Source organism: Schistocerca cancellata, chromosome 2, assembly GCF_023864275.1.
Source record: "Schistocerca cancellata isolate TAMUIC-IGC-003103 chromosome 2, iqSchCanc2.1, whole genome shotgun sequence".
Taxonomy (NCBI): Eukaryota; Metazoa; Arthropoda; class Insecta; order Orthoptera; family Acrididae; genus Schistocerca; species Schistocerca cancellata.
In genome coordinates, this window is record NC_064627.1 from 1131031293 (window position 1) to 1131059018 (window position 27726).

Genomic DNA, 27726 nt, shown 5'->3' on the forward strand with positions numbered 1-27726 from the left:
TTGTGTCTATCTTGGCCACAATAATGCGTTAACTATGCTGTTTGTAGTAGCTAACCCGCACTCCTATTTTTTATTCATTATTAAACCTACTCCTGCATTACCCCTATTTGATTTTGTATTTATAACCCTGTAATCACCTGACCAAAAGTCTTGTTCCTCCTGCCACCGAACTTCACTAATTCCCACTATATCTAACTTTAACCTATCCATTTCCCTTTTTAAATTTTCTAACCTATCTGCCCGATTAAGGGATCTGACATTCCACGCTCCGATCCGTAGAACGCCAGTTTTCTTTCTCCTGATAACGACGTCCTCCTGAGTAGTCCCCGCCCGGAGATCCCAATGGGGGACTATTTTACCTCCAGAATATTTTACCCAAGAGGACGCCATCATCATTTAATCATACAGTAGAGCTGCATGTCCTCGGAAAAAATTACGACTGTAGTTTCCCCTTGCTTTCAGCCGTTCGCAGTACCAGCACAGCAAGGCCGTTTTGGTTAATGTTACAAGGCCAGATCAGTCAATCATCCAGACTGTTGCCCCTGCAACTACTGAAAAGGCTGCTGCCCCTCTTCAGGAACCACATGTTTGTCTGGCCTCTCAACAGATACCCCTCCGTTGTGGTTGCACCTACGGTGCGGCCATCTGTATCGCTGAGGCACGCAAGCCTCCCCACGAACGGCAAGGTCCATGGTTCATGGGTTCATTAAGAGAACCGAAATCAATCTTGCTCTATATCTCACTGATCTTTCCACAAGTATGCACGATTCTCCTAGTGCTAAATACTCCAACAAAAGCTGTTGGCAACATAAAAATTATAAAAGTTATTTAAGATCTTGATACTATCCTCTGTAAGCCAGTGTTCATTCAAGCATACAATCTTGACAAAAGATTCGCAAGTCGGTAAGTTTTGTTTCTCTGCCATTTGTGTAGTTTGAACTTAACCTATTTATGTTCAAATGCATTATGAATGTATTGTTACTTTCTGTAATATTCTTAATGGCATTTGTTTTGAAATGCTGTTTGTGTATTTTCATTTCATCTTTGTTATCAATTTTTACATCCCGATCTCTGCATACTAGTTTCCCTTACTAACTATGATCTTACAAATATCATTGCACATATTGCTGAATGTAGCCGATCCTAGTCTGTTTAGATGCAGCCCATCTTGTTCTAAACATTTATCACCAATAAATTTATTCGAATCTAGGAAGACTACGCCAAGTCTGTTGGACTGTTCTCTGACGCGTTTGTTTATCCTGTCTATGTATTTATCACTTATCGATCTTCTGTGCAGGGTATTACTTGTATTTAGCTTTGAGGCTGGGTACACGTTTTTCACCATCCGCATTAGATATCGTGCTTCGTTTGCGATCTCGTCTTCGCTGCTGTTTTTGGAGTGAGTTCGCCCCCACGTGAATGAAAACACCATTATAGTTTTCATTGCGTTTACCAGCGGGAATGCATTTTGTTTCGTTTTCTACTTGCTCTTGAAGTGATTATTTAATCGATCTATACTTATTAATTTTCGTGTTCGGTACTGCAATGTTTTGTATTGATGAACGCCAGTTATTAAGAGGCCATTTCTGGTGCTTTGTTTGTCACTGTCTTGATGCTTTCTTCCTTTGCTTTTTGTAGTTACTGCCAGCCACTGATATTTATTTCTAGGTTGGACATATTTTGTATTTATTTCTACGCGATCTTCGTCATTATTCTAACTTTTTTGGTTTGAATATGGCTTTTAACACTTTGAATTTGACTGGTTTTGGGACTGATGACCCTGTAGTTTGGTCCCTGTCTCTCCAAACCGAGGTACCAAACAACTGGTTTTTTTTTTTTGTCATTTTCCGTCACTGATTCACTGTTTCCACGAATCCATAAAATTTTCATCTAACAGTTTCGCGTTTTCTTACCTCACGATTACTATTTCTTTTCTGCAAGAACTATTCAGTAACGCGATAATTTCGTCTTTGGAATTTATCGTGTTGAGAAAATCACGCTCATCTGTAACACAGTTACGACATGACCACCTAATATCGACATTTACGAACTTGAGATACACATTCTCACATTTTTCGTGTAACCAGAAGTTACATTTTACACAGAGGATGCCTTTACTCACAAGTTTTTTGCATTCTTTATACAATGAGTTGTTGTGGAACTGTTTTTAACTGAGACTGAAGTGTCGCTGCACTGTTCTACCGGCCTAGTTTCTAAAATTATGGTATAAATATTATTGAGTGTATTCAGATTCGTGACCTGTATTCACATTCAGTCCTAATTAAAAAAATTGAAGTCATGTTTAGTATGTTGCTAGAAGTGTGTACGAGGCGAAAATAATGTTTTAATTTTTTACTAACGCAACATACACTTACTAGCCTGCCGTCTTCCAACATCAAAGATCTTCAGCGAAAACTTCTCCAAAGTACTTGGTCAACACCTGTAGAGTGTAGACATGAGCTAGAGATGTCATGTTTGTTATGGCCGTTTGTTGTTAGCGGGTTGTTTGAGTTTTTGTGTATAGCAACATTGAATTCATTAGGCGTGCTATTGCAGTTGGTTTTTATGTGTCACTCAGTAGACGGCGTAATTTGTTAAACGCAATGCTATAACTGCTTTGTAAAGCTACGTATATGAGGGCCAGGCTTGTTCAGGACAATTATTGCGGGAAAAGGATGATGATGTTAAGAACGTATACACTGCCTGTGCGATATGTTTGTGTGACCGGTTCATAAATGGAAAAACTACTTACAGCCACCTGGAGACAAATATTATTCGTTTAATGAGAATTTACTTAATGTGCAGGCAGCTACCGTTGTGCTGATTTGCGGTTATTGTTACCTAATTGACTTATTTGACATTTTGTCTGAATTTAAAAAGGTTATACTAGCTTCATCTGTATAGACCAGAATGCCACCTCAACGCAAATTAACGCCGCTTGCACTGGAGGAGCTGTGCATGAGTTTAATTTTAAGTCACCTAGAACAAGAAATAAACCTTGTTCAGCATATTCGAACATATCAGACAACCTCTTTAATTTTACGCAGGCGGGGCATTGAGGCAGACGCCTTACAAGCGGAACTTGCTGCCCAGTTTGATTCCTTGCCACCTTTGATGGGTGAAATTGTGCGTCAGAGTATCACAAACAGGTTGGTTCTCATATATAACTAGTTTGTGTTGCATATGCTTTCGGAACAAAATAATATATTGCCTGTTATCAATAACAGTAGTACCATTACTGACGTTAAGTAGAAAAATAAAATTACAACTTGCAAGCCCACAATTCAGTTTGGTACGCTAATATGACTATCATCAGTGCTATATTACCTATTAAGAGAGAAGTTCGTTTTTGCTATGTCGCAGTTTTCATTGTTTTCAAGCTGTGTTTTTAGCATGTTTCCATAGTCTTGAGTTGGCAAATCTTAGTTGTATCATGTTTGTTATCTATTAATTCTCACTTTCTTTATAATTGTGAGGTCAGAAATGTTAATGATACCTTTATCTTCCCCACAACCAAAACGAACCTTACCTAATAGCCACTTATAAACTGCTCAAAAAAAGTTGTGCAGCACCTGCATCTCCACGAATAGCCTATGTGCGAACTTTTATTTAAGGGAAGTTGTGAATTAGGAAATAAGTCTTACGAGACATACAAGGACTTAAAGCAAAATAACAACAAAAATAAAGGAACTCTGTTTGAAAGTGCATTTCTTTGCACTACAGTGAAATCAAAACAAAGTGGTCAAGGCAACACCGCTCAAGCTTAACCCAGTCTGCTGTGCTGCTATTCATGAGCTTGTCTGGAATGTGAAAAGGGTTCTTGTTATGACAAGTTGCAACTGGTCCCCAGCATTTTCAATCAGGTTCAATGTTATCAAATACCACAGGCCATTCGGTTCTGTTTTTATGTCTCCTGGAAGGAGGTATCTGCAAGTTGAGCTCAGTATGCTTGTACATTATTGTCTTGACAGGAAACCCATCAGCAGAATGTTGACTGTGGACCTGGACAAGATGTTGAAGGATCTTCTCCTGGTACTGTGCTGTTCCAAAATTATCCTCAACAGCAATGGGAGTCATCCGACATTGCTCCAAAACGTGACTGATCAACTCTTTCCATTTCTCTTCAATAATTCATGTAAAGTGTATAACCACAACTTGTCATTACACTATTCAAACTGATAACATAGCTTTTTCTTCTTCTATTAGAAGAAGAAATACGCCGGGAAAATTTCAGAAGTCACATAGCTTTTTCTGTTTCACAGAAAGTTGTTTTTTTTTTTTTTTTTTTTTTTTTTTTTTTTTTTTTTTTTTTTTTTTTTTTTTTTTTTTCCTCCACAATTTCTTCATGATAGGCCTCATTCATAAAATATAATCCATCACTGCTGGAAGTGTGACACTTATTAAATTACTCCAGGCTGTTATGATGTGGTTTGCTTTATCTTACCATGGCATAATAACCTGGAATATTTTAATAAGTGCAATCTTTAATAATCCCCCATCCAGAAATCCAAATTGAGGTACTTATTTTTAAAATTAAAAAAGAGCGTATATTTCGATGAATTTGTTCCAGTAAATCAATAACTGCAGATTGTGAAATACTATGGACTAGCCCTCAATTACTGTAGATATTCATTGCACCAAACGCAACAGTTTTCAACGAGAAATAATATTGATTAGTCTACAGAGGCTTAAAGTGGATTTAACATTAGTACAGAAAAAATTCAGGTATGTGAGTGAACATTAGGGTGACTCAGCTACAGGTAATTCTGCAGTAGGTAAAATTTTGCTGCTTCCTATCTTAATTGTATTCCACTCAACAAAAAATAAGCCTGTGTAATATTTTAGCTCGATTGGGTACCTACCAGGCAACAACCAAACTCCTTAAAGTTACTATACTAGAAATTAGTGTCCTGCATGGAGAATAATTTTAAGATCTTATTTAAGAATGCAAAGGAAACATCTTAAATGTTTTAGAAGAAGTGGCAGTTTTTCATACACCACAGAACTATCAAACTGAGCTGAAAAACTGTAGCACATGGCTAATTTTGATTGCCTGAACTTCCCCAATGGAACACTTTTATAACTTGCATAACGGATATGTATTGCTGTTTTAAAACCTGCTTAGTATAGAAGCATTAAATAATTATTTGTAAATAATTTTAAAATATATATATATATATATATATATATATATTAGTTATGCTATTTATACTTCCAAATTTATTTATATAACCACCACAATGCTGTTTATTCACCACTTTCTATCACAACTTGATTTAAATTTATCGTTAAATCCAGTAATATGATTCCCAATTTCTGTTGTTTACCAAGAAAATTATATTCTGGTTGCCAGGCCCTCTCCATCTTGTGCATAGTTAGTTTTCATTCGTGCTGTGTCTGCTTGGCCCACGTTCGGTTCATATTAGTACCTCAACATTTTTGACACTGAGTCTGTTATAACAGTTTGGGGAGTGACATCTTTTCCCTAGGTATTTTATTGGATCATGGGTCTCCGTTGCCACTGGTTCTGTGCTATATGTTCTAATTTGCAGTTAATTGCTCTCATTCTGGAATTATTTTATTGGAGCATGAGTTTTGACAATTTCAATGTTCACCTTATGGTGTATAAATTCCAAACTTATCCATTTGATGTTATGCAATTGATAGGTTACGGCTGGAACATTGGGACATAGTTCATTCTCTCTTGCCTTACAAAGTGATAACACTGTTAACAGCACCTCCTAATAAAGGGACTTGTGTAACACTAATGCAGCCTTGAAGAAATTTCACTCTTTTTCAAAAAAAGAAATTAGGCCTACAGGATTTTTTAAGATTATTTTGGAGAATTTTCGGAAATTTCTTTCCTGCAGCAATGTATAATCCTAACCTATAGTTACCCTGACTACAAAATGTCTTTTTCATTTTCATCTGTAGTTACCCTGACTACAAAATGTCTTTTTCACTTTCATCTGCTTGCATAATTAGCAACATATTTTGCTTAACTGCTGTCAGAACATCGACATCAAATTCGGAGAGAGTCATAGTGTCAAGAAGTAAGTACCGGAGGTGGTTCAGTGATTACGTTATAGCAGTTGTGCTGTTTTCCATATCAATATTCTGATAATGTATCAGCTAAATTTGTGAACAGGAAATCATGAAAAGTTGCATTTGATGAGAGAATACAGATCTTTACATAAATTAGGACAAGGAAAAGCATCCCCAAAGGAAATACACGTTCTTGAAGAGTTCATGTTCTTGTTATATCCTAACTGAAATTGGTGTTGAACGCAAAAAGTGCACCTGTTATTCATCTGGCAGGACATAGAGCTCTTGGAATATGAAATGATATCGTAGTGTTTGTATTGTGACCAGTGAACTCCAAAAGTTCTTAGTAAGCATTATTCCATTGTTTTGACAAGGAATGATGATGCTCAAGAAATCCAAGAATGGTAGAGTGGACATTACCAGTGACTTCATTGCTACCAGCATGTAAAATTTCTTGTCAGTTTCATTCAGGTTTCTCAGTGTCTTTTGAAAAGTCGAGACAGCCCCTTCAATGTATGATTGACACCAAGGAAGACACAACAGATCACCATTAAACAATTTTTCAAGATTTAATTCAGTTATTCCCTACTTTTATAGTATGTGGTAAAGAGCCGAGGTTTCACTTCTCTAGAAAATATTGGAACTATAGGGGCTATCAGTATCCGCTCATTACCTTGAAAACTTACAGTCATTGCCAGTGTATCAACCTTTCCAACACCTTTGAATGCTGCAAGCAACTTCCCATATCTGTGCAACACTAATTCTTGGCAGACATTAAGGTTAAGTTTGAATCATACTTCCTTTCCTCTCTCTCTCTCTCTCTCTCTCTCTCTCTCTCTCTCTCTCTCTCTCTCCCCCCCCTCCCTCCCTCCCTCCCTCCCTCCCTCCCTCCCTCCCTCCATCCCTCCCTCCCTGCCTCCTTCCCTCTTCTCTTTTATTTATTTAATATTTTCTATATGAACATACATAATAGGCTGCCAGATATGTGAGAGTCTCGAAGATTTCTTAACAAATAGAATCCAGTACATGGTCCTCAATGCAGAATACTCATCAGGGACAAGGATATTGTTGGAGTGCCCTGGGGAAATATGATAGGACAGCTCTTACACTCTAAATACATAAATGAACTGATGGACAGGGTGAGCGGCAATCTGTGGCTATTTGCTGATGATACAGTCGTGTATGGGAAGGTATCATCACTGATGTACGGGAAGATGTCGTCATTGAATGACTGTAAGGGTATGCATGATGACTCGGACAAAATTTCTAGTTGGTGTGATGCATGGCAGCTCAGTCTAAATGTAGAAAAGTGTAATTTAATTCAGATGAATAAGAAAAGCACTCCTGTAATGTTCTAATACAGCATTAATAGTGTACTACTTGACACTGTCATGTCAATTAAATATCTAGGCATAACAGTACAAAGCAATATGAAATGGAACGAGCACGTGAGGACGGGAGTAGGGAAGGCGAATGGTTGACTTCAATTTATTGGTAGTATTGTAGGAAAGTGTGTTTCAGCTGAGTTGCTCAGGGCGGAGTTTCTGGAGAGAAGAAGACACCCTTTCCTGAAACATTTTTGAGAAAATTTAGGAAACTGGCATTTGCAGCTGGCTGCAGAACTATTCTACTGCTGTTAATGTATATTTCACGTAAGGACCACAAACATAAGATAAGAGAAATTAGGGCTCGTACGGAGGCACATAAACAATCATTTTTCCCTCATTTTATTTGCGAGTGGAACAGGACAAGAAATAACTAGTGGTACAGGGTAACTTTTGCCATGCACCATTTAGGGGCTTGAAGGATATGTATGTAGATGCAGATGTCTGAAATTTCAGTAGCAATCAAAGATGTAAAACTTATTTGTGCCACTGATTTTGCAGCTATTAATGATTTTAGAGGGAGTGCTTGTAACAAAGTGAAGCATGCTAGAATTGTTGCTGCTGCTGCTTCAGTTGTTGCTGTTGCTGGCCTTTACTGAACAGTAGCCGGCCGCTGTGGCTGAGCAGTTCTAGGCGCTTCAGTCTGGAACCGCTCGATCGCTACGGTCGCAGGTTCGAATCCTGCCTGGGGCATGGATGTGTGTAATGTCCTTAGGTTAGTTAGGTTTAAGCAGTTCTAGGGGCCTGATGACCTCAGATGTTAAGTCCAATAGTGCTTAGAGCCATTTGAACTGAACAATAGCAAGCAACTTATTACTGTCATCACTGGCAACAGCTTCCACTGCTTGACGGGGAATCGTCTCAGTTTTGATGCACCCCAAGGCGATCATTGGCAATACAATTCTTCATAAGACATTTTTCCATTGGAGCCAGAGATCTAATTTCTGATTTACACTGTCCATCTAGGCCTGTTGTCCTTTTTGCTTTTAAAGTGTTAGGAAATTCTTCTCCTCTTCTCTTCTTGTCTGTTCCAGAGCAGTTCTGCGAGCTATGTCATTTTGACAAAACTGTCTCCTTTTCCATTTTGGTTATATGCTGTTGTAGTCAATTGTTAATATAAAACTTACGTTTAATAATCATTTCTTAAGTAAAGTAGAAAATTTAGGGACAAGCAGTTCAAGAGAAAGTCACGGCAGTACATTGGAAAAGCGACTTTTATAAAATTCAACCATGAAAATCTAGCACCAACTTCTCCTTCTGAAATTAAGAAAATCATATATTCTCTCAAGAATAAAAGCCCCGCTTAATTTGATGTTGTTTCCTCCAGGGAATTAAATGTTTGTTCTCATATAATAAGCCCTGTCTTACCTGAAATATGTAATGCAATACTAACTCGAGGGATTCTTTATGATGTTTACGATTATTGAATCGCCCGCCGCATGTGAGATACGGTCAGTGATACATTTTTCGACCGCGAGAAGCCTATCAGCTGCAGAAATTCGTCGTCAGTTAACAGAAGTTTATGGCTTGAATGCAATGAGTGAAGGTAAAGTGCGTCAATGGGTTAGAGAGTTTAAAAATGGCCATCAAAACGTCCATGACGAAGAACGCTCAGGCCGGCCCTCTGTGATCAAAGATGATTTGGTGGCTGCAGTCGAAACAAAGATTTGTGAGGACAGGAGATCCACAATTTCCACTCTTTCTTTGGAATTTCCACAAGTTTCAAGATCGGTTTTGTACAAAATTGTGTCTGAAAACCTAAACTTTAAGAAACTGTGTTCTCGGTGGATACCCAGACTCCTCACAGAGGACCACAAAGGGAAGAGATTTGCCACTTCATTGGACTTTTTGATTTGTTACGAGGAAGAAGGGGATGACATGTTGAGTCAAATTGTCACTGGAGATGAAACATGGGTATCCCATATCACTCCCGAAAGCAAGCGACAATCGATGGAATGGCGACACACAACCTCACCCGTCAAGATCAAAGCGCAAGATTATGGCAGCTGTGTTCTGGGACCAGCACGTTGTTTTGCTAGTGAACTTTATGCCACGAGGAACGACAATCAACTCAGATGCCTACTGTGCAACTCTAAAGAAGCTCCGCAGAGCAATTCAAAACAAAAGGCGCGGCATGCTGACAAAAGGAGTTTTGCTCCTGCACGATAACGCTAGGCCTCACACCTCTCAAAAGACTCAGGATTTGATTGATTTTTTTGGCTGGGAAGTTTTGGACCGTGCACCATACAGCCCCGACCTTGCTCCTAGTGATTTTCACCTTTTCTGGTACCTGAAACACCATCTTGGCGGGCAGCGCTTCAATGACGACGACGAAGTGAAAGCGGCCGTGAACTCTAGGCTGTCAGAGCAGGCGGCCGAATTCTTTGAAGAAGGAATTAAAAACTTAGTTGTACGGTATGACAAGTGCTTAAATAAACAAGGCAATTATGTAGAAAAATAGGTAAAAGTGTGTAGAATCAGAAAATTAAAGTTTTTTTACAAAAGTATTTGTATCTTTTTTTAAAAAATAAAAATGGCCCTTACTTAAAAAACAACCCTCGTAAGTCGTCTTGTATCCTCCTACAGTCACTCAACTTCGACACCTTAGTGTACACCTCAGCAGACAACTGCAGATTGCTGCCCATCCTGTCCACCAGATCATTTACTTACATAGCGAATAATAATAGTGGCCCTTCACACTTCCCTGAGGCACTCCTTACAATATCCTTGTCTCTGATGAACACTCACCGTCAAATTCTATAATTTAAGATGTTTTTGAGCCACTCACATATTTTTGAAGCTATTCCATATGTCCATACCTTCTTTAACAGCCTGCAATGGGGCAACATATCAAATGCTTTCTGGAAATCTAGAAATATGGAATCTGCCTATTGCCCTTCATCCATTGTTCGCAGTATATCTTGTGAGAAAAGGGCAAGCTGAGTTTCACACTAGCAGTTCTTTCTAAAACCATGCCAATTTGTGCACATAAGCGTCTCAGTCTCAAGAAAATTTATTATATTTGAACTGAGAATATGTTCAAGGATTCTGCAGCAAACTGATGTTAGGGATATTGGTCTGTAAATTTGCAGGTCTGCTCTTTTGCCCTCCCTATACACAGGAGTCATGTATGCTTTTTTCCAGTGACTTGGGACTTTGCACTGGGTGAGAGAGTCATGATAAATAGAAGCTAGGTAAGGGACCATTGCCATAGAGTAATCTTTGATAAACAGAATTTGGATAACATCTGAACCTGGTTGTTTTCAACTCCTTCGGTTGTTTCTCTATGCCAGAGATGCTTACTATTATGTCATTGATACAGGAGTCTGTTCAAATGTCAAAGGATGATGTGTTTGTACAGTTCTCCTGCATGAGCGATTTCTTGAATGTGAAATTTAAAACTTCAGCTTCGGTTTTTCTGTCTTCAGCTGTCATATCAGACTGGTCAGCAAGTAACTGGATGGAAGCCTTAGACCCACATAGCTATTTCACATAGGACCAGATTTTTTTGGGTTCTCTGCTGGATCTTTTGCTGAGGTACAACAGTGTTAGCAGTTGTATGTTTCATGCATAAATCTTTTCACAGGTGCATGAATCTCTATTAACCTTTGCTTGTCATCAGTTACACTCTCTCTTTTGAACCGAGAGTTCAGCAGCCTCTACTTCCTCAGCATTTTCTCGTTATTGAACCATGGTGGGTCTTTTCTGTCCTTAATCCACTTATTAGGCACATAATTCTCCAGACTGCAGTTTACAATCTGTTTGAGCTTTGCCCGTAATTCCTCTTCGTCCAACTTACTAGAACTAGCTGATGTCAATTCACTAAGTCAGGTGCTAGCAACTGCTTATCTGCACTTTCTAGCAGAAACACTCACCTAGCCTTCTTAAGTGATTTATGAACTTTTGTAACCATAGTTGCTATAATGACATCATGATAACTAATCCCCAATTCTGTAATGATGTTGTTGATAAGCTCCAGCCTTTATGTAGTTGCAGAGTCAAAGATATTTCTATTGCGTGTGGGTTGCCGAAGTAGCCGCTCAAGATAGTTTTCAGAAAACGTGTTCAAAATTACTTTGCACATCTGTGTCCACAGCAAAGAATCCTTAGACTTCCCAGTCTGTACTTGGGAGGTTAAAGTCCCTTCCAACTTGTAATGCATAATTTGGGTATTTACATTATACTGACCATAGACATTGTTTAAATGACTCTAGAACTGTCACAGCAGAATCACGTGACCAGTAAAAACATCCAACAATTCAGTTGGTTTCACCTACACCTGTTATATGCGACCAGATAACTTCACTGTCACTCTCAACTTTGACCTCAGTTGACACAATATTTTTGTCAAAAGCAATTAACATTCCCACTCCTATGCTCTCGAATATATCTTTCTTATATATCTTCCGTGATTCTTTAAATATCTTAGAGCTTTCCACTTCGGATTTCAGCCAGGTCTCAGTCCTGAGAATTATTTGAGCTTGAGAACTTTCCTGGAGGGCAGTAAATTCTGGAACTTCGCTGTGAATACTCCGACAATTAAGTGATAAAATTTTGACAGTTGGCTTGTCTCTACTGTGAATGCCGTCTGACTTTCCTCGCTGTGCATCGACTGGCGAGTGTTCATCAGAGTATCTCAAACTACCGCATGGCTTAAAAAGCCGCACCCAATCAATAATGCAGGTCTAGAAATCTGCAGCCAAGACCAGTACAGAGTTGACAAATCCTTTGGTTGAGACCCTGCACTTGGCTCCAAACCAGAGGACTCCGATCAACTCTAGGTATACTCCTGCAAATTGCGAGGTCCGTTTGCACCCCATACGTGAGGCCAGCAGTCTTCACCACTTCCGCCAGTCACCTGTATGAACTGAGGGTGGCGTCAGAACCCATGCGACAGGCGTCATTGGTTCTGACATGAGCCACAACTTGCAGACGGCAGCACCCTCCGTCTCCACATCTCAGATAAGGCCCTCCCTGGCAGTCATACTGAGTGCACATTGGCTTTCTTTCCAGCCCTAAACACTATCTGCCTAAGAGATTCCATAACACGCCCAACTTGGAGTTCCCAACAACTAGTAAACCCCTCCACCCATGTGTATGCTTGTACCCTGCTGAAGGAGTGGCCAACTGTCCTCTCACAGGATGAATGGGCAAGGCCAGACAAGCAGTCTTTACATTGGCCCTCCACCTTGAGCCACACAAATGCATTACTACCCGCCACTCACTCTGCTGTGAGGGCAGATCCATTGTGTCGGGTACCCTAGGAGATGCCTCAGTAGCAGAGCCCATAGACGAAACAAGCAATACCTGTGGTGTCCCATGTGATGTACCAGATTCTCCACTATTGTTACACCCCAAGGCAGCAACCGAGCGAGGTGGCGCAGTGGTTAGACACTGGACTCGCATTCGGGAGGACGACGGTTCAACCCCCGCGTCCGGCCGTCCTGGTTTGGGTTTTCCGTGATTTCCCTAAATCGCTCCAGGCAAATGCCGGGATGGTTCCTTTCAAAGGGCACGGCCGACTTCCTTCCCCGTCCTTCCCTAATCCGATGAGACCGATGACCTCGCCGTCTGGTCTCCTTCCCCAAAACAGCCAACCCAAGGCAGCAGCCAGAAGGTGACTGGCGGTAGCCAAAAGCACATTCAGCTGTTGACGAGCTGTGGCCAGTTCCTCCTGCATCCGCACACAGCATGCACACATCCTACCCATCCTTGCAAAACTAACTGAAGAAGTAAACTATAAAAGCAGGCAAAATCCTAGATGTTCAACTTGCTACCTCCTGATGTGTCACAAATGGGCACTGATGCCTCGGTGAGCTATGTAGCTGGCTGAAAACTGTTCTACAGACTGCCTGAATTTACACCTACAAAATGTGAGTCTACACCTGTTAAATGGACACACATGTGAAATTTCAGAAATGTACTACAAGGAAAAGATAAGCACTTAATTTGCCGCTCTGTAGACGTATATCAGCTGAGAGCTTGGTCATCACTGCTTGGCTTACTAAATGTACAGATGCTTGTGTTCAGAACAAAACAAAGCAAAAGTAATGCCCTCAGTAAATCAAAGTTCACATTTCAGAAGAGTTGTTCTACTGAGTATGCCATTTACACATTTAGTCACCAAATTTTCCAAGCATTAAATAATGAAACAGCACCAATTGGTATTTTCTGTGATCTTGCTGAGGCATTTGATTGTGTGAATCACAATTTCTCCTTAATAAGTGGAGATTTAATGGGACTGATGGTGTAGCCAACCAATGGATAATGTCATATCTAGTCAAAAGAATGCAGAAAGCTGGACTTAGTAATTCACCCAATGTAATTCGGGAAGATTCTTGTGACTGTGGAGAAATCATATATGGAGCTTCCTAGGATCAGTCTTAGGCCCGCTGTTGTACCTCATATATATACCGGTAAAAGATCTTCCATCTAATATACAACAACCCCAATTAGTTCTTTTTGCAGATTATGCTAGTATTGTAATCTATCCAAGCATACATACAGCAACAGAAGAAATGCTAAATGTTGTTCTTGAAAGTATCATTGACTGGTTTTCTGCAAACCAATGATAGCATAACACATGGTGAAGAAATAATAAACATGATAGAAAATTCAAAATTTTAGTTGTTCATATTGATGAAAATTTAAACTTGAAAACGCTTCATTTGGAACTCCTAAAACAACTTAGTTCAGCTATGTTTGCATTTAGAATCTTTGCAAATCATGAGAAGAGAGAAACCAGTGACATATTTTGTAAATTTTCATTCAGTCGGTAATGTCATATGGAATAATTTTCTGGGGTAATTCATCTTTTAAGAAAAAAGTGTTCATTGCTCAAAAATGTGCTATAAGAAAAATATGTGTTACCCACAATCATCTTGTAGACATCATGTTAAGGAGTTTGAGGGATTTGGACTACTGCCTCACAGTATATTTATTTCCTGGTGAAGCTCATTGTAAATAATCCACTGCAGTTAGCTCATTGTAAATAATCCACTGTAGTTCAGAAATAACAATGGGGAAGCATAATTACAATACTAGAAGAAAAAATTACATTATAGCACAAAAAGGGATGCACAATGCTGCACCTAAAATTTTTGATAGGCTAACTTACTCATTGATATAAAATGTCTGACAGGTAGCAAAGTAAAATTTGAAAGCAAACTGAGAAAGTTTTTTACTAACAACACCTTATATTATATGTGATTGCAGTCTTTCTCGGCGTATTGCACTGATGAATTCTTCTCGAGTTATAAGGTGATGGGTGTGAAACTCATCAAAACATTGTGACAAGACGACACCATCACGCGGCTGGTAACCTGAGATGAATTCATCACCTTATATTATGTATATTTTAATATGTAATAAGTGGTGGGTAGAAATTACTAGCTCATATCCATATACCTATAAAAAATGCATATGGTCAGCATGTAGCCATATATACCAAATAATTTGCAGTGCAATTATAAAATAACTCATCACACATCGTTACAGTGTATCGTGTAAATGATCAATGGTATGTAAACCTTAACTTTCTCCTCATCATACGGTCTTAGTAACATTAACTCACGGTCTCCATCTAGTTTGTTTATGTATTTAATTTATCTTTATTTGCCCAAGGATTGTCTCACAGTGATATAGGTTCTGTCAAGGTAATACAATCCAAATCAGCAGGCCAAAATATACAACACAGCATACATAACATGCTTTATGAGGATACAACTGGTCATCTATGGGGATAGGACAAGTGAACAGCCATGGCTTTGATTAGGGAACCTTCATGGCATTTGCCTTAGCAGTCTAGGAAAACTGAAATCAGGTTGGCAGAACATGGCAATGCCATCCTCCCTAATAGGTCGTCAGTGTCTTAACAGCTGTGCTGCCTCACTTGGTAAACCCCTGTTGTATAATGTTCCTTGATTTACACAAAATTTGCTCAGATAACCTGTAGTGTAAAACATAGTTTGGCTTTTCATTGCTACACACACTGAGATCACCCAGTGATGACTCTGGAACTGTTTTTGGTTACTGTTTCTGTTTACTTCCAGTGTAAAACGTATCTTCACTACCACACACATTGAGACTCCCACTAATGACTCCTGGACTGTGAAGATAGTGCTCTGCCCCTTGCATTAACTCCAGACTCATTTCTCTTCATATTCAGCTATATGTCACTGTCCACCTGAAAAGCTAAGCTAACAGACATTAGTATCATGTATTTTGCGTCTTGACAAATAATTTCCTTGTAAGAGCACTAAATCGTGTTGAAATGCCACAAGGTGCTGTAGTTTTCCCGTTTTGTTACTGTCCACTAGTCTGAGACCTCTAAGTAATGTCGAAAATTTTAATGGGTCTTCTGCTAACTGACTCACATATCTGAAATCAAAATACTTTGTGCTGTGATGGAAAAGGGTCATGTTAAGTCAGTTCATTCACATGCTGCCTCACCAACTCTGATGCAATGGTATCAAATTATCATACTTAAGTATAACTCATTCTAGGCAGACAAGTTAACTTTAAGTGTGAAAATTTATTTCGCTTCATTTGACTAATTCAGTAATTTTTTAAAGATGATTTAATTGTTCAGCCTATCACCTGCTCACAGTGATAAAAAAAAGTGTTCATAGACAGCAGTAGCTTGTTTGAAACTTTTATAGGCATAAAAACACTGCAACAATTGCTGAAATTCATTGTTGAGAATAACTGGTATGCAACAATTAGTCTGTTTGGCCTCAGTTCCTCTTTGTCTTTCTGTAAGACAGGTCGTATCTGCTTGTGGTGAGGCGTATCATTCCACTTGTATAAAGTATGTTTTAAGTGGATTAGTGCTCAGTTCCATAAAATTTCAGGCATGCAGCCACATAAATTCAACTTCTTCTTCTAATATTTCTGCTGAATACCGTCCAGCCATCTTCAGAGTAAGCCAAGGTGACTGATGCTCCATTGCTTGCTCCGTCCATTTAAACCTGCAGACCGAGAAGAAGGAGTTGAATTTATGCTTCTGCACACCTGAAAATTTTTAGGAATAGTCTTTGCGCCGCGAAAATATGAAGATGCGTTTCTAGTGCTCAGTTAATTGCAATGGAAAATGTGAATTCATGCATTGTTGGAAAATTACTAAAAACACTATGTCATTTGACAACCTGTACCTTAGTAAAAACTACAAAAAATAGAAGAGCTGACTGTAGACTAACAAGATTTGACATTGCTGTGATCCAATATAAGTTTTCCACAAGATCAAGAAAGTGCTACTATCTGTGGATGTCACAAATACTACTACTTAAAAGTTTTTGAAAGTGATCAAAGAATTTGTTGTGATCCTCTCAAAAACACACACACACACAGTTAAAAATCTTTGAGGTCAGTTTGCTTGCCTTTGTCTAAAACATTAAGTGCTAAAAAAATCTATGTAAAACCAGGCCAAAAATTGTGCAGATTGCAGAGCATCTCATAAGATTTGTGAACAGAAAACTGACATCAGTGATAAAATCGAAAGTGATGCAGGTGACCCAGAGGTGACATTTCACGAGTCATTACTAAAAAAATCAAAGTATTGAGGATGCAAATAAAACTTTACATGATTTGGGGTGCTCTCCCTTAAAACTTCACTCCATTCCAAATCACAGCAAGGCTTCACATAGCAAAAAGAAGCTAGAAAAGGTGAAACATGTTTTGGAAGGAGAAGTGTGCCAGCAATTAGATTGCAGTACTGAAGATTCTGACCGTAAAGAAGAAACATTTGATGATGACATTGTTAAGAAAGCCAAAGATATTGATGCCATGATATTGTTAAAGAAAAAGTGGCTAGTGTAAGAGCACCTGAAAAAATTCAAGTTTTAACTGTAGCTCCACCCTGTTGGTCAAAAGAAAACATAATGTCAGAATTCAATGTTAGCGAGTATTTGTTTTGACAAGCAAGGAAACTGAAAACAGAAAAGGGTATTTATCAATTCCTAAACCAAAAAGGGGGAAAGTTATTGCTGATGAAGTGATAATGTTTGTCACTGATTTCTACCCAAATGATGAATGTACTCAAATTTTATTGGAGGGCAGTGTGTAAGGTAAAAATCGTAGATGGAGACCAAGAGATGAATACACTAAACAGATTCAGAAGGATGTAGATTGCAGTAGGTGCTGGGAGATGAAGAAGCTTGTACAGCAAGCATGCTACTCTATCCTGAGTAGCATGGAGAGCTGCATCAAACCAGTCTTCGGATTGAAAACCACAACAACAGCTCAAATGTTACCAGGAGCAAAAGACAAAGTTAGCATTCAGAAGAATGTGTATATGGAAAAAAGACATCCTTTGCAACTTAAGAGAGCTGTACTCTCGTTTTAAATAGGAGAATCCAAACATATACATTGGTCTTTCTAAATTTTGTTCAATCGGGCTGAAGTGGTGTATTTTAGCTGGTGCTGCCGACACTCATTCAGTGCATGTGTGTGTTATCCACCAAAATGTATGACAGTTTTGTACACAGAATACATTGAAGAAACATACAAAGAACTTATAAAATTTATTGTATGTGACTGTGTAAACTATGACTGCATGCTTAACACTGTAATAGTTGTCCCAGTGATGACAAACTGTCGGAATTCTTAAAACAGAAATTAGCTTATGAAAATGCTGATGATGAAATTGAGTTCAGCCAGTGAATAAACACAGATCATCGGGCAGAATTGGTAAAGCAGTCTGCAACTGTTGGTGAATACATAGGCTTGTTGGTAACAAAATTACAGGCACTTAAACCACACTCATTTATATCTAAGTGTCAGTCAAAATCATTGACAAACTTGAAATAAAATCTAACCCCAGAAAAGCAATTCTGTTAGTTAACTTTGCTGAAAACTGCAGTTTTGTAATTCAGAATGAAATTCAGAGTTACCACTGGACAAGAAGCAACTGTACAGTCCATCCCATGTGTGTTTATGTGGTAAATGAAGAAACTAAGTTGATAATAGTGAACCACAGCTTTATAAATGATAATATGGAACATGTTGTAGGATTTGTAAATGCTGTCCAGAAAGAAATGGTTAAGTGGCTGGCAGAGCATTACCAACAAGTGAGGAAAGTGCATTATTTTACTGACGAATGTGCCGCTAAATATAAAAATAGAAACAACTTTAAAAATTTGTGTGAGCACAAAAACGGTTTTTCTATTGATGATGAACATTCCTTCCCCCCCCCCCCCTGCTCGCCACGGTAAATCTGTGTGTGATGGTTTGGGAGGAACTATAAAATGTATATTGAGAAGAGCTAATCTTCAACTAGTGGATGATGCACAAATAACAGATGCATCTGGTGTTTACAGTTTCTGCAAAGTTAATATTGACAATTTTTTTCCACTTTTTAAAAAAAGTGAGTGCAGATTTCCAATGCAAGAACTTCAAAGGAGATTTTTAACAACCTGCACAATACCTTGCATCAGGAATTTTCACCATTACAAATTACTTTCTTGTGATTCTTTAGAGACAAGAAGAGTAACTTCTTCTGAAACACCTTCCTTGATTTCTTTCATTCAGTGAAAACGCCCCACAATGGACATGCACTCATCCTCAACAAAATTCTTTTGTAGCAGCTGTATATGATGACAGGTGGTACTTTGCCTTTGTCAGAAATGTCTGTGATGAAGAAGGAGATGTTGAACTACTTTTTCTCGACCCGCATGGACCAGCAGTGTCATTCTTTTGGGCTGAGAAGGAAGACTCTTGTTTTGTGCCTTTAGAAAACATTTTATGTTCTGCTGGTGTACCTAAATCAATACCATTAGGCATGGCAAAGAAGGGAGAAAGAGGACGACCCATGGGAGGAATATCTATCCTACTGAAACCCTGGATGACGCCCACCAAAAAAATCATAAAACAAGAAAATAGTATGCTAATAGAAGCGGCAAACATAAATATAATTGCAGCCTATTTTAAACCGCATACAAATGCTGTAGAAATAATTGACGAAATAGTCACACTCATCAAACAATGCGACAGCAAACCCACCATTATTGCAGGCGATCTCAACTGCAGAATAGACACAGAAAACTATAAAACAAAACTAGTCGTTGAAACCCTAGAAGAAGATGGTTTCACCCTACTTAACGATAGGCAGATACCTACATACATATGCCACAATGGGAAGAGCACCATTGATATCGCATTAACAAGAGGAGACATAGAAGGAAGTATTCAACCAATATGGCATGACTCCATTACTCCTGTACGAAAGCACATTCCAATGAAGATAAAAATAAATATCGTCACGTCACCGCCAGCAAGAAAGACCCACCAAATCACACAAAGAAAAATTGATATAGAAAAATTAACAAACGAGCAAGAACAATTAACACAAATAGAAACTTTCTTAGAGGAAGGAGACCTCGAAAAAGCAACAGACCAAATAGAAGACCTCCTAAAAAATTCAGTGATACAAACAATCCCCAAAACAAGGACGGCCAAAAGATGGTTCGATGCTGAATGCTACAGCAAAAGGAACACTGTTCTAAGAATCCTCCACAGACTAAGAAACCAGCATGACGAGGAAACATACAAACTGTACGCAGAAGAGGGGAGAATCTACAAAAAACTAATAGAAGAGAAGAAAAAAGAATACATAGAAAGTGAGGCAAATAGAGAAGCGGATGAAGCAGAGAAAGACCCATACATAGCAGCAAGACCAAGAAAAATGGTTCATACACCAAATATAGACCTGAAGGAATGGGAAGACCACTTCAGTAAGATACTGAACAAACAAGGACTCAAAACACCCCCAAAGAAAGAGAAACAACATCAAACTAAGGAAAAAGACAATACATGGGAACCCCTAAATGAAGATGATGTGAAAGAAGTAATAAAAGCACTGAAGAACAAGAAAGCAGCAGGACCTGATAATATATACTTGAACACATAAAAGATGCAAAAGAGGCCCTCCAACACATATGGACCAAACTGTTTAACAAATGCCTGGAACTTGAAAGAATTCCGACACAATGGAGACACTCGACAATAAAAGTTCTCTACAAAGGTAGAGGAGACCCAATGGACCCAAACAAGTACAGAGGCATAGCCCTGGAAAATACTCAATTCAAGATGTTTTCGAAGATAATAACACAAAAAATCCAAGCCTCTGTGGACAGTCATCTCCCAGAACGACAAATGGGTTTCAGATCTGGAAGATCAACACTTACGGCAGTCAGGCTTCTTCTAAACAACATCGATGATGCGCTACAAAAGAAACAAATGTTCTACACAGTGTTCATAGACTTTACCAAAGCCTTTGACCTATTGGAAAGAGAGCTCATAGTCCGAAAACTGGAAAACACAATGGGAGAAGATAGCGTATGGGCAAGAATAATCAAATCAGTCCTCGAATACAATTTAATTACAATATCAGACAACCTCTCTCGTTCGAACCCCATTCTGCAATCGAACGGAGTCTTACAGGGTGACCCAATGAGCCCTTTGCTATACATTCTTGCCACTGAAGAAGTACTCCGAATTGGAGAAAATGAAGAAGATGTGTATGTATATGCATACGCTGACGACATAGTCGTAGGTTCAACAGATATACAGAAGCTGCAGAGAATCATTGAGAAAATAGACAGATGGTGCAGTGAACACAAACTACACATAAACATAGCAAAGACAGAAATGGTAATTTTCAGAAAAGGAGGCGAAACACCCAAGAATGCGGAAATCAGTATCAGAGGACAAAAAATAAAAATCTCATCAGACTTTAAATACCTAGGAGTGACATTGCAACCAACAGCCAAATGCTTCACAAAACATACAACAGAACATGCAGCCCAAGCAATAATAGCAATACAGGACATCAAAAACATCCGCCTACTCAGTCTAGAAATAGCCATGAAATTATTCAACGCAAAAATCTTGCCAATCCTGGCCTATGGGATGGAGGTTATATGGGACCACCTGACAGAAAAAAATCTAGAAACACTAGAAAAAGTAAAATCGACCTATCTAAAAAGAGCACTAGGTCTCTCAAAGACAACAAGATCTAGACTAGTGTACCTGCTAGCGAGAGAGACATTCCTAATTGAAGACATCAGACTTCGATATATGATGCCACACACCAGGGCTTCCAGAAAGCAACTCAAGATCATGGAGGACAAACGAGAAAAAATATGGCCGGAGTTTTACGGCACCGAAGCAATGACGAACCGCTCATGGACAGCACCAAACTTTGAACAGCGACATGTTGTAACTCGACTTTCTACTCACGGCTTTCATCATCTAATCTGCAAAAACAAAACTTATCACGACCCAACCGCAACATGTGTATGTGAACTGTGTAACGATACCTGTGAACGATATCACATAGAACTGTGCAGTAAAAGAGTGAAATAGATAAATGAATATGTAAATGTAAAATGTTAAGCAAAGTAACTCTATATGGCTATTTGGCTGCAATTTTATTAAATAATACCATTAGGCAGAATGTATTATTTTAATGAAAAAGATGTGAAGTTAACAGAATATAATTTGTCACAGTGGATGAAAAACAGATGCTCTTAAGAAGTTTCATTGATAGTTTCAAGAATCTGCACTGCTAAACATGTACATTTCAAATTAACATTAGTGTGGCTAGAATAATTGTTGTTTAAAGATGCTAATTTGACACCCTAAATAAAGTTAACCATTGTAATGAAAATGTTTCAGTTTATAACTTTTGTCTCTGTACTTTCATGAGGCAGCATTGTTATAGGTTATCAGTTTACATAATCTGATTTGAATGATCTTTTGAACAATGATGTGATATATGTTAAATAAACATCCAATATCTATCAAAACTCAGGGTGCTACCTTTTTTCCCCCATGGTCAGTTTGTGAGATGTATGTGGAAGGAAGTAGTACCCACATGCTGCCTGATCTTGGAACATACAAACTCAAAATTTCAACAGTCAACGTCTTACTCACTGTAATGCATAATGCTTTTCTTGTTGCATTTACCACTGGATTTTGTTGAGTATCTTTGCTGTAATACTCACATGCTTACTAAATTATGCTGTGGTGAAACATACCACTTTTTATGGATCATCCCTACATCATTTATTAGTCTAACCTGATAAGGTTCCCATAATGATGTTTTATAAACAAAAAAGATTCAACAAGTGGTGTGCAAGCTGCTGCTTTCATGTATGAATTATTTCCCATGAAGATTCTTTCACTGAATCTCAGCCTGTCATCGGGTTTTGCTTCATTTAATTTTATGTGGTCATTCTACTTGAGGTCACTGTGGACAATTATCCCTGGGTATTTTATAGTTGTTACTGATTCCAGCGATTTATCACCAATAACTTAACTGATCAGTAATACATCTCGCCATCAATTCATACGCGATACATTACACTGTGTATGTTCCACGTCAACTGCCGGTCCCTACGCTAGTCAGCTATCCTCTGCAGGTCTGCCTGTGGATAATTTGTTTCTCTTGTACAGTAAATGTGCACACATTTATCATCAGAGGTGCAAGGATTATTAATATTAACTTCACTCAAAACTTCCATGCTTGTAGGCCACGGTCAATGTATAAAACTTTCTCATGTCATTTCATTTTTGACTGCAGGAGACATATTCAAAGGTAAAGCAGTTAACTGCAATCAGAACTTGAGGGAACGCCAAATATAAAGGCAGTGTAGAGGGCACCACAGCCACCACGTAACATCAGTTAAGAGTTATGTCTGGTAATGCTGCCGGTATTCTCAATTGAAAGTCATTGATCATCATTCTTACGGTGACCGTTAACATACGGATTTTATCTAATCTAACACCTTCCTCTTTTCTGTTAAAAGTATTATGGTGCTTATAAATATCAATACCCTCTGTATACATGTGCACATGATAATGCAGTGTTTTTAAGATGTGAGATTTATAAACACTGCAATAATTTTAACAGGAAAAAGGGAGGTGTTAAATTAGATACAATTTGGGTGCCAATGTTGCACCATAAGAATGATGATCGATTATTTCATACTGAGAGTGTTGGCATTACCAGAGATAATCTCTTAGCCAACATCATGTGATCGACTGTTGTGCCCTCTGCACTGTCTTTATATTCAATGCTCGCTTGAGTTCTGGTTGCTGGTCTCTGCTTTACTTCTGTAGATGTCCCGTGCAGTTGGAGATAAAATGTTAGAAGAAAATTTTATGCATCAACCGTCGTCTGTCAGCCAGGAAGTTCCAAGTGAAGTCAGTACTAGCTGTGAAAGCCTACAGTGTATGATATTATGCTTCAGTTTTTCTTTTAGAGTAAACACATTTTCAAGTATTACCTTATATTGAACATTGGAGTCCTAACACATAAAAACAATACAGCCAGTGGACTTGTATGTACATCACCTTGCTTTAGAGAACTATGAGTCGTCATGTCTCCCTTACATCTTGCAGAGCATCTAAGTATTTACACTTCAAAAGGCTTCCTCAATACTGTTATGCATTTCTTCATTGGTAATGCTGAGCCACATGGAGCTTTATTATTCCCATAATGAGTTGCCTGGCATGGTAAAGAGATGTACATTTCAGTAGGGCTGGAGATTTTGCTGAATAGCACCCAGTCTCGCAACCTCGAAATTATTCATCAAAGAGCTATTGCATCTGAATAACAAATTATGCTGGAGTTATGTCCCGCTGTAACCACATATAAACCATGATTCACTGTTTTCAAGCTAAGGTATTAAAATTGTTTGTGATGTACAAATAAGAATTTTCATCCACATACACTGTGATCAAAAGTATCCGAACACCTGGCTGAAAATGACTTACAAGTTCATGGCGTCCTCCATCGGTAATGCTGAAATTCAGTATGGAGTCGGCCCATCCTAAGCCTTGATGACAGCTTCCACTCTCGCAGGCATATGTTCAGTCAGGTGCCGTAAGGCTTCTTGGGGAATGGCAGCCCAATCTTCACGCGTTGCCACACTGAGGAGAGGTATCGATGTTGGTCCGTGAGGCCTGACACAAAGTCAGCATTCCAAAACATCCCAAAGGTGTTCTATAGGATTCGGGTCAGGACTCTGTGCAGGCCAGTCCATTACAGGGATGTTATTGTCATGTAACCACTCCACCACAGGCCGTACATTATGAACAGGTGCTTGATCATTTTGAAAGATGCAGTCACCATCCCCAAATTGCTTTTCAACAGTGGGAAGCAAAAAGGTGCTTAAAACATCAATGTAGGCCTTTTCTGTGATAGTGCCATGCCAAACATTCCATGAAAAACACGACCACACTGTAACGCCATTGCCTTCGAATTTTACTGTTGGCACCACACTTGCTGGCAGATGACGTTCACCGGCCATTCGCCATACCCACACCCTGCCATCGGATTGCCACATTGTGTACCATGATTCGTCACTCCACACAATGTTTTCCCACTGTTCAATTGTCCAATGTTTATGCTCCTTACACCAAGCAAGGCATCGTTTGGTATTTACCAGTGTGATGTGTGGCTTATGAGCAGCCACTCAACCATGAAATCCAAGTTTTCTCACCTCCCGCCTAACTGTCATAGTACATGCTGTGGATCCTGATGCAGTTTGGAATTCCTATTCATATAGCCTGGATAGATGTCTGCCTATTACACATTATGACCCTCTTCAACTGTCGGCAGTCTCTGTCGGTCAACAGACGTGGTCGGCCTGTATGTTTTTGTGCTGTACGAGTCCCTTCACATTTCAACTTCCCTATCACATCAGAAACAATGGACCTATGGATGTTTAGGAGTGTGAAAATCTTGCATACAGATATATGGCACAAGTGACACCCACTCACCTGACCACACTCAAAGTCCGTGAGTTCCACAGAGTACCCCATTCTGCTCTCTCACAATGTCTAATGACTACTGAGGTCGCTGATATGGAGTATCTGGCAGTAGGTGGCAGCACGATGCACCTTATATAAAATCGTATGTTTTTGGGGTGTCCGGATACTTTTGATCACATAGTGTACCTTTCAAAAAAATTGGTCCAAACACACATCATGGTGGCTTCCTCGCCCGTATCATAACATGTGGCAATTCCTTTCCAGCTCGTCACATAATGGGGCTTTCCTTTCCTTAGACCATAAAACCACATTCCTCCTGTATGAAATTTGATACATGGCACATTCATCAGAAAGTAACACTCTTGAGCGAGACACAGCATTTGGAAATTGTGCCAACAAAGCACAGGAGACTACAATTTACCGTTCCATATTGTCATAGGTTAATTCATTCACATACATTGGGCTAAACCCTTTAATTTTTAAATCTTTTCGTAATGTGATTATTCATGGTTAGCAAGTGTACTGAAGTTCAACTGCTCTTTTATGAATGAATTTCATTGGAAGCTGCTAAATTGATTGATTGATGGTGCTAAATGTATTCTCTCATGCTTTTTGTTAGCTTCAAAGCAGCTATACCTATTAAATAACTGTTTATTTCCTCAATTGTACATAGTTACAAGAGATACTATGACTTCTCGGACACCCTGTGTGCATGTTAAGTTGGTAGAATTTTGTATTTGCTAAATAATTACTTACCTTTTACTATTTGCGCCACTTTTTTCTTTAGTTGACTTATCTTCTTCTGTAATCTTAATTATCTCAAATTTGCTACACTGTTTCCACAAATAATTACTTCACATTTCAGATATGAATAAGCATATGCAAAATATATACTATGGAGTTTACTGTGTAAGATATAAACTGCTTTGTGTTCTTATTATGCAACATGTGCTCAGTTGCTGATAATGTACACTCTCTGTGTATATTTCTTGGTAAATTTGTTTTTGTGTGAAAAAGTTCTGTACATAAGTGGTCACATTACATGTGCTGTGGAAACATTTATTATCCTTTCAGTACATTGGTTTCCACTGCCTTTTATGCCCTGTGTGGGAGTTAAAATGCGCATGAATGAAGGTGATCCTCGTAATGTTGACAATTCTTACTTTCTAGTTTTATGCAGTTGTATGTCATTTGCAAATTATCGTGAAACATTGCAATCTTTTATCTGAAGGGTATTCAAAAATGCATCCATTACTGGAGAGCCTCGCATTCTTGTTGGGATGCTGGATGTCATATTAAATAAAGATGTACGTAACTTGAACCTATCTGATCCAAAAATACGGCTAAGCAGGAAGTTATGGCCAATTATTCTGAAGAAATGTACAGGTTTGGAAAGGTAATTATTTTATAAGTGTGTTAAATCTTCCAGGATTTTTATTAAGAGAGAATTACAGATCTCCCCGTCTTTTTGCAGGTTTGAATTAGGGGCAAACATGCTCACAACAAAAAAATTGCCATCTTTTCAGTCATTTGTCAGCTCACTTGCGAAATCATGTCCATATCTGACAGAACTGATCCTGAAGGAGGCTGTTATAGGGTCAGGGGCATTGTCCACTATTGGATATAGGTGTCAGAACCTACGTGTGCTTGATATTTCAGGCTCAAAAGTCACATGCATTGATATGCTGCACCTGTGCCTGCCATTATCACACTATACACAACCTCTGGACAGCCTTCTGGTGAGCTTTTTATTGTTACTGTATTATATATGCGCATGGCAAAAATTACCTTGCTGATTCCCCCCCCCCCCCCCCAACCACAACCACCACCACTACCACTCTCCTCCCTCCCTCCCTCCCTCCCTCCCTCCCTCCCTCCCTCCCCCTGTCCCCCCTCTTCACCTGCAGCTCTCCCCCCATCTATCTCTCTCTCCCTATACCCCACCTCTCACCCTACTCATATTATTTTCAAATTCCTTCTGCATGTAGCTGAGATCCAAAAAATTATAAGTATTATTTTATTTGTGATAAGAAATCCCTGAACATTGTGCCTTCTTTTATTTTTCTTTTTTTTTTTTTTTTTTTTTTTTTTTTTTTTTTTTTTTTTTTTTTTTTTTTTTTTTTCATGTCACATTGCGTATAAATGTTTGCTGTAAGAAGGAAGATGCATGGAAGTGAAGATGTCTTCACAACAGATGGGTTCAGCTCATCCTCATGTCTGAGTAATCTTCCCCAACTTCTCCCTCTTTTCTCCCTGAAGAAGACACTAATAGTTCTAAAAGATAGGATAGTTTTTTGTACATTTTTATGTGTGTTTCAGCAGTACTGGAACCTCACCTCCTACAGGTCAATATTGTCTCCTTGTAATTTTACAGTTTTCTCAAATGATTTTCCGTTTTGATACAATTATTGTAAGCACTAATTGCATGAAACTTTTTAGGATTTTGGTCACTTGTATGCTGCTTTTTCAGGTTGTAGATAAAGAAATTAAAGATTTTCATTTTCTTTGCTTAAGTGAAGAT

General features: G+C 38.8%; 1 protein-coding gene across 2 annotated transcripts in view; it reads left to right on the plus strand.

Annotated features, from left to right (window-relative positions):
* Positions 1-2424: 2424 nt before the first annotated feature.
* Positions 2425-27726, plus strand: part of LOC126163167 (uncharacterized) — a 61780-nt gene continuing 36478 nt past the window's right edge. For both annotated transcript variants that reach the window (XM_049920113.1, XM_049920114.1), the window contains exons 1-3: positions 2425-3149; positions 26437-26601; positions 26680-26944. In XM_049920113.1, the coding sequence (XP_049776070.1) occupies positions 2911-3149; positions 26437-26601; positions 26680-26944 (669 nt within the window). In that variant the 5' untranslated portion in view covers positions 2425-2910. The remainder of the gene's footprint in view (positions 3150-26436; positions 26602-26679; positions 26945-27726) is intronic.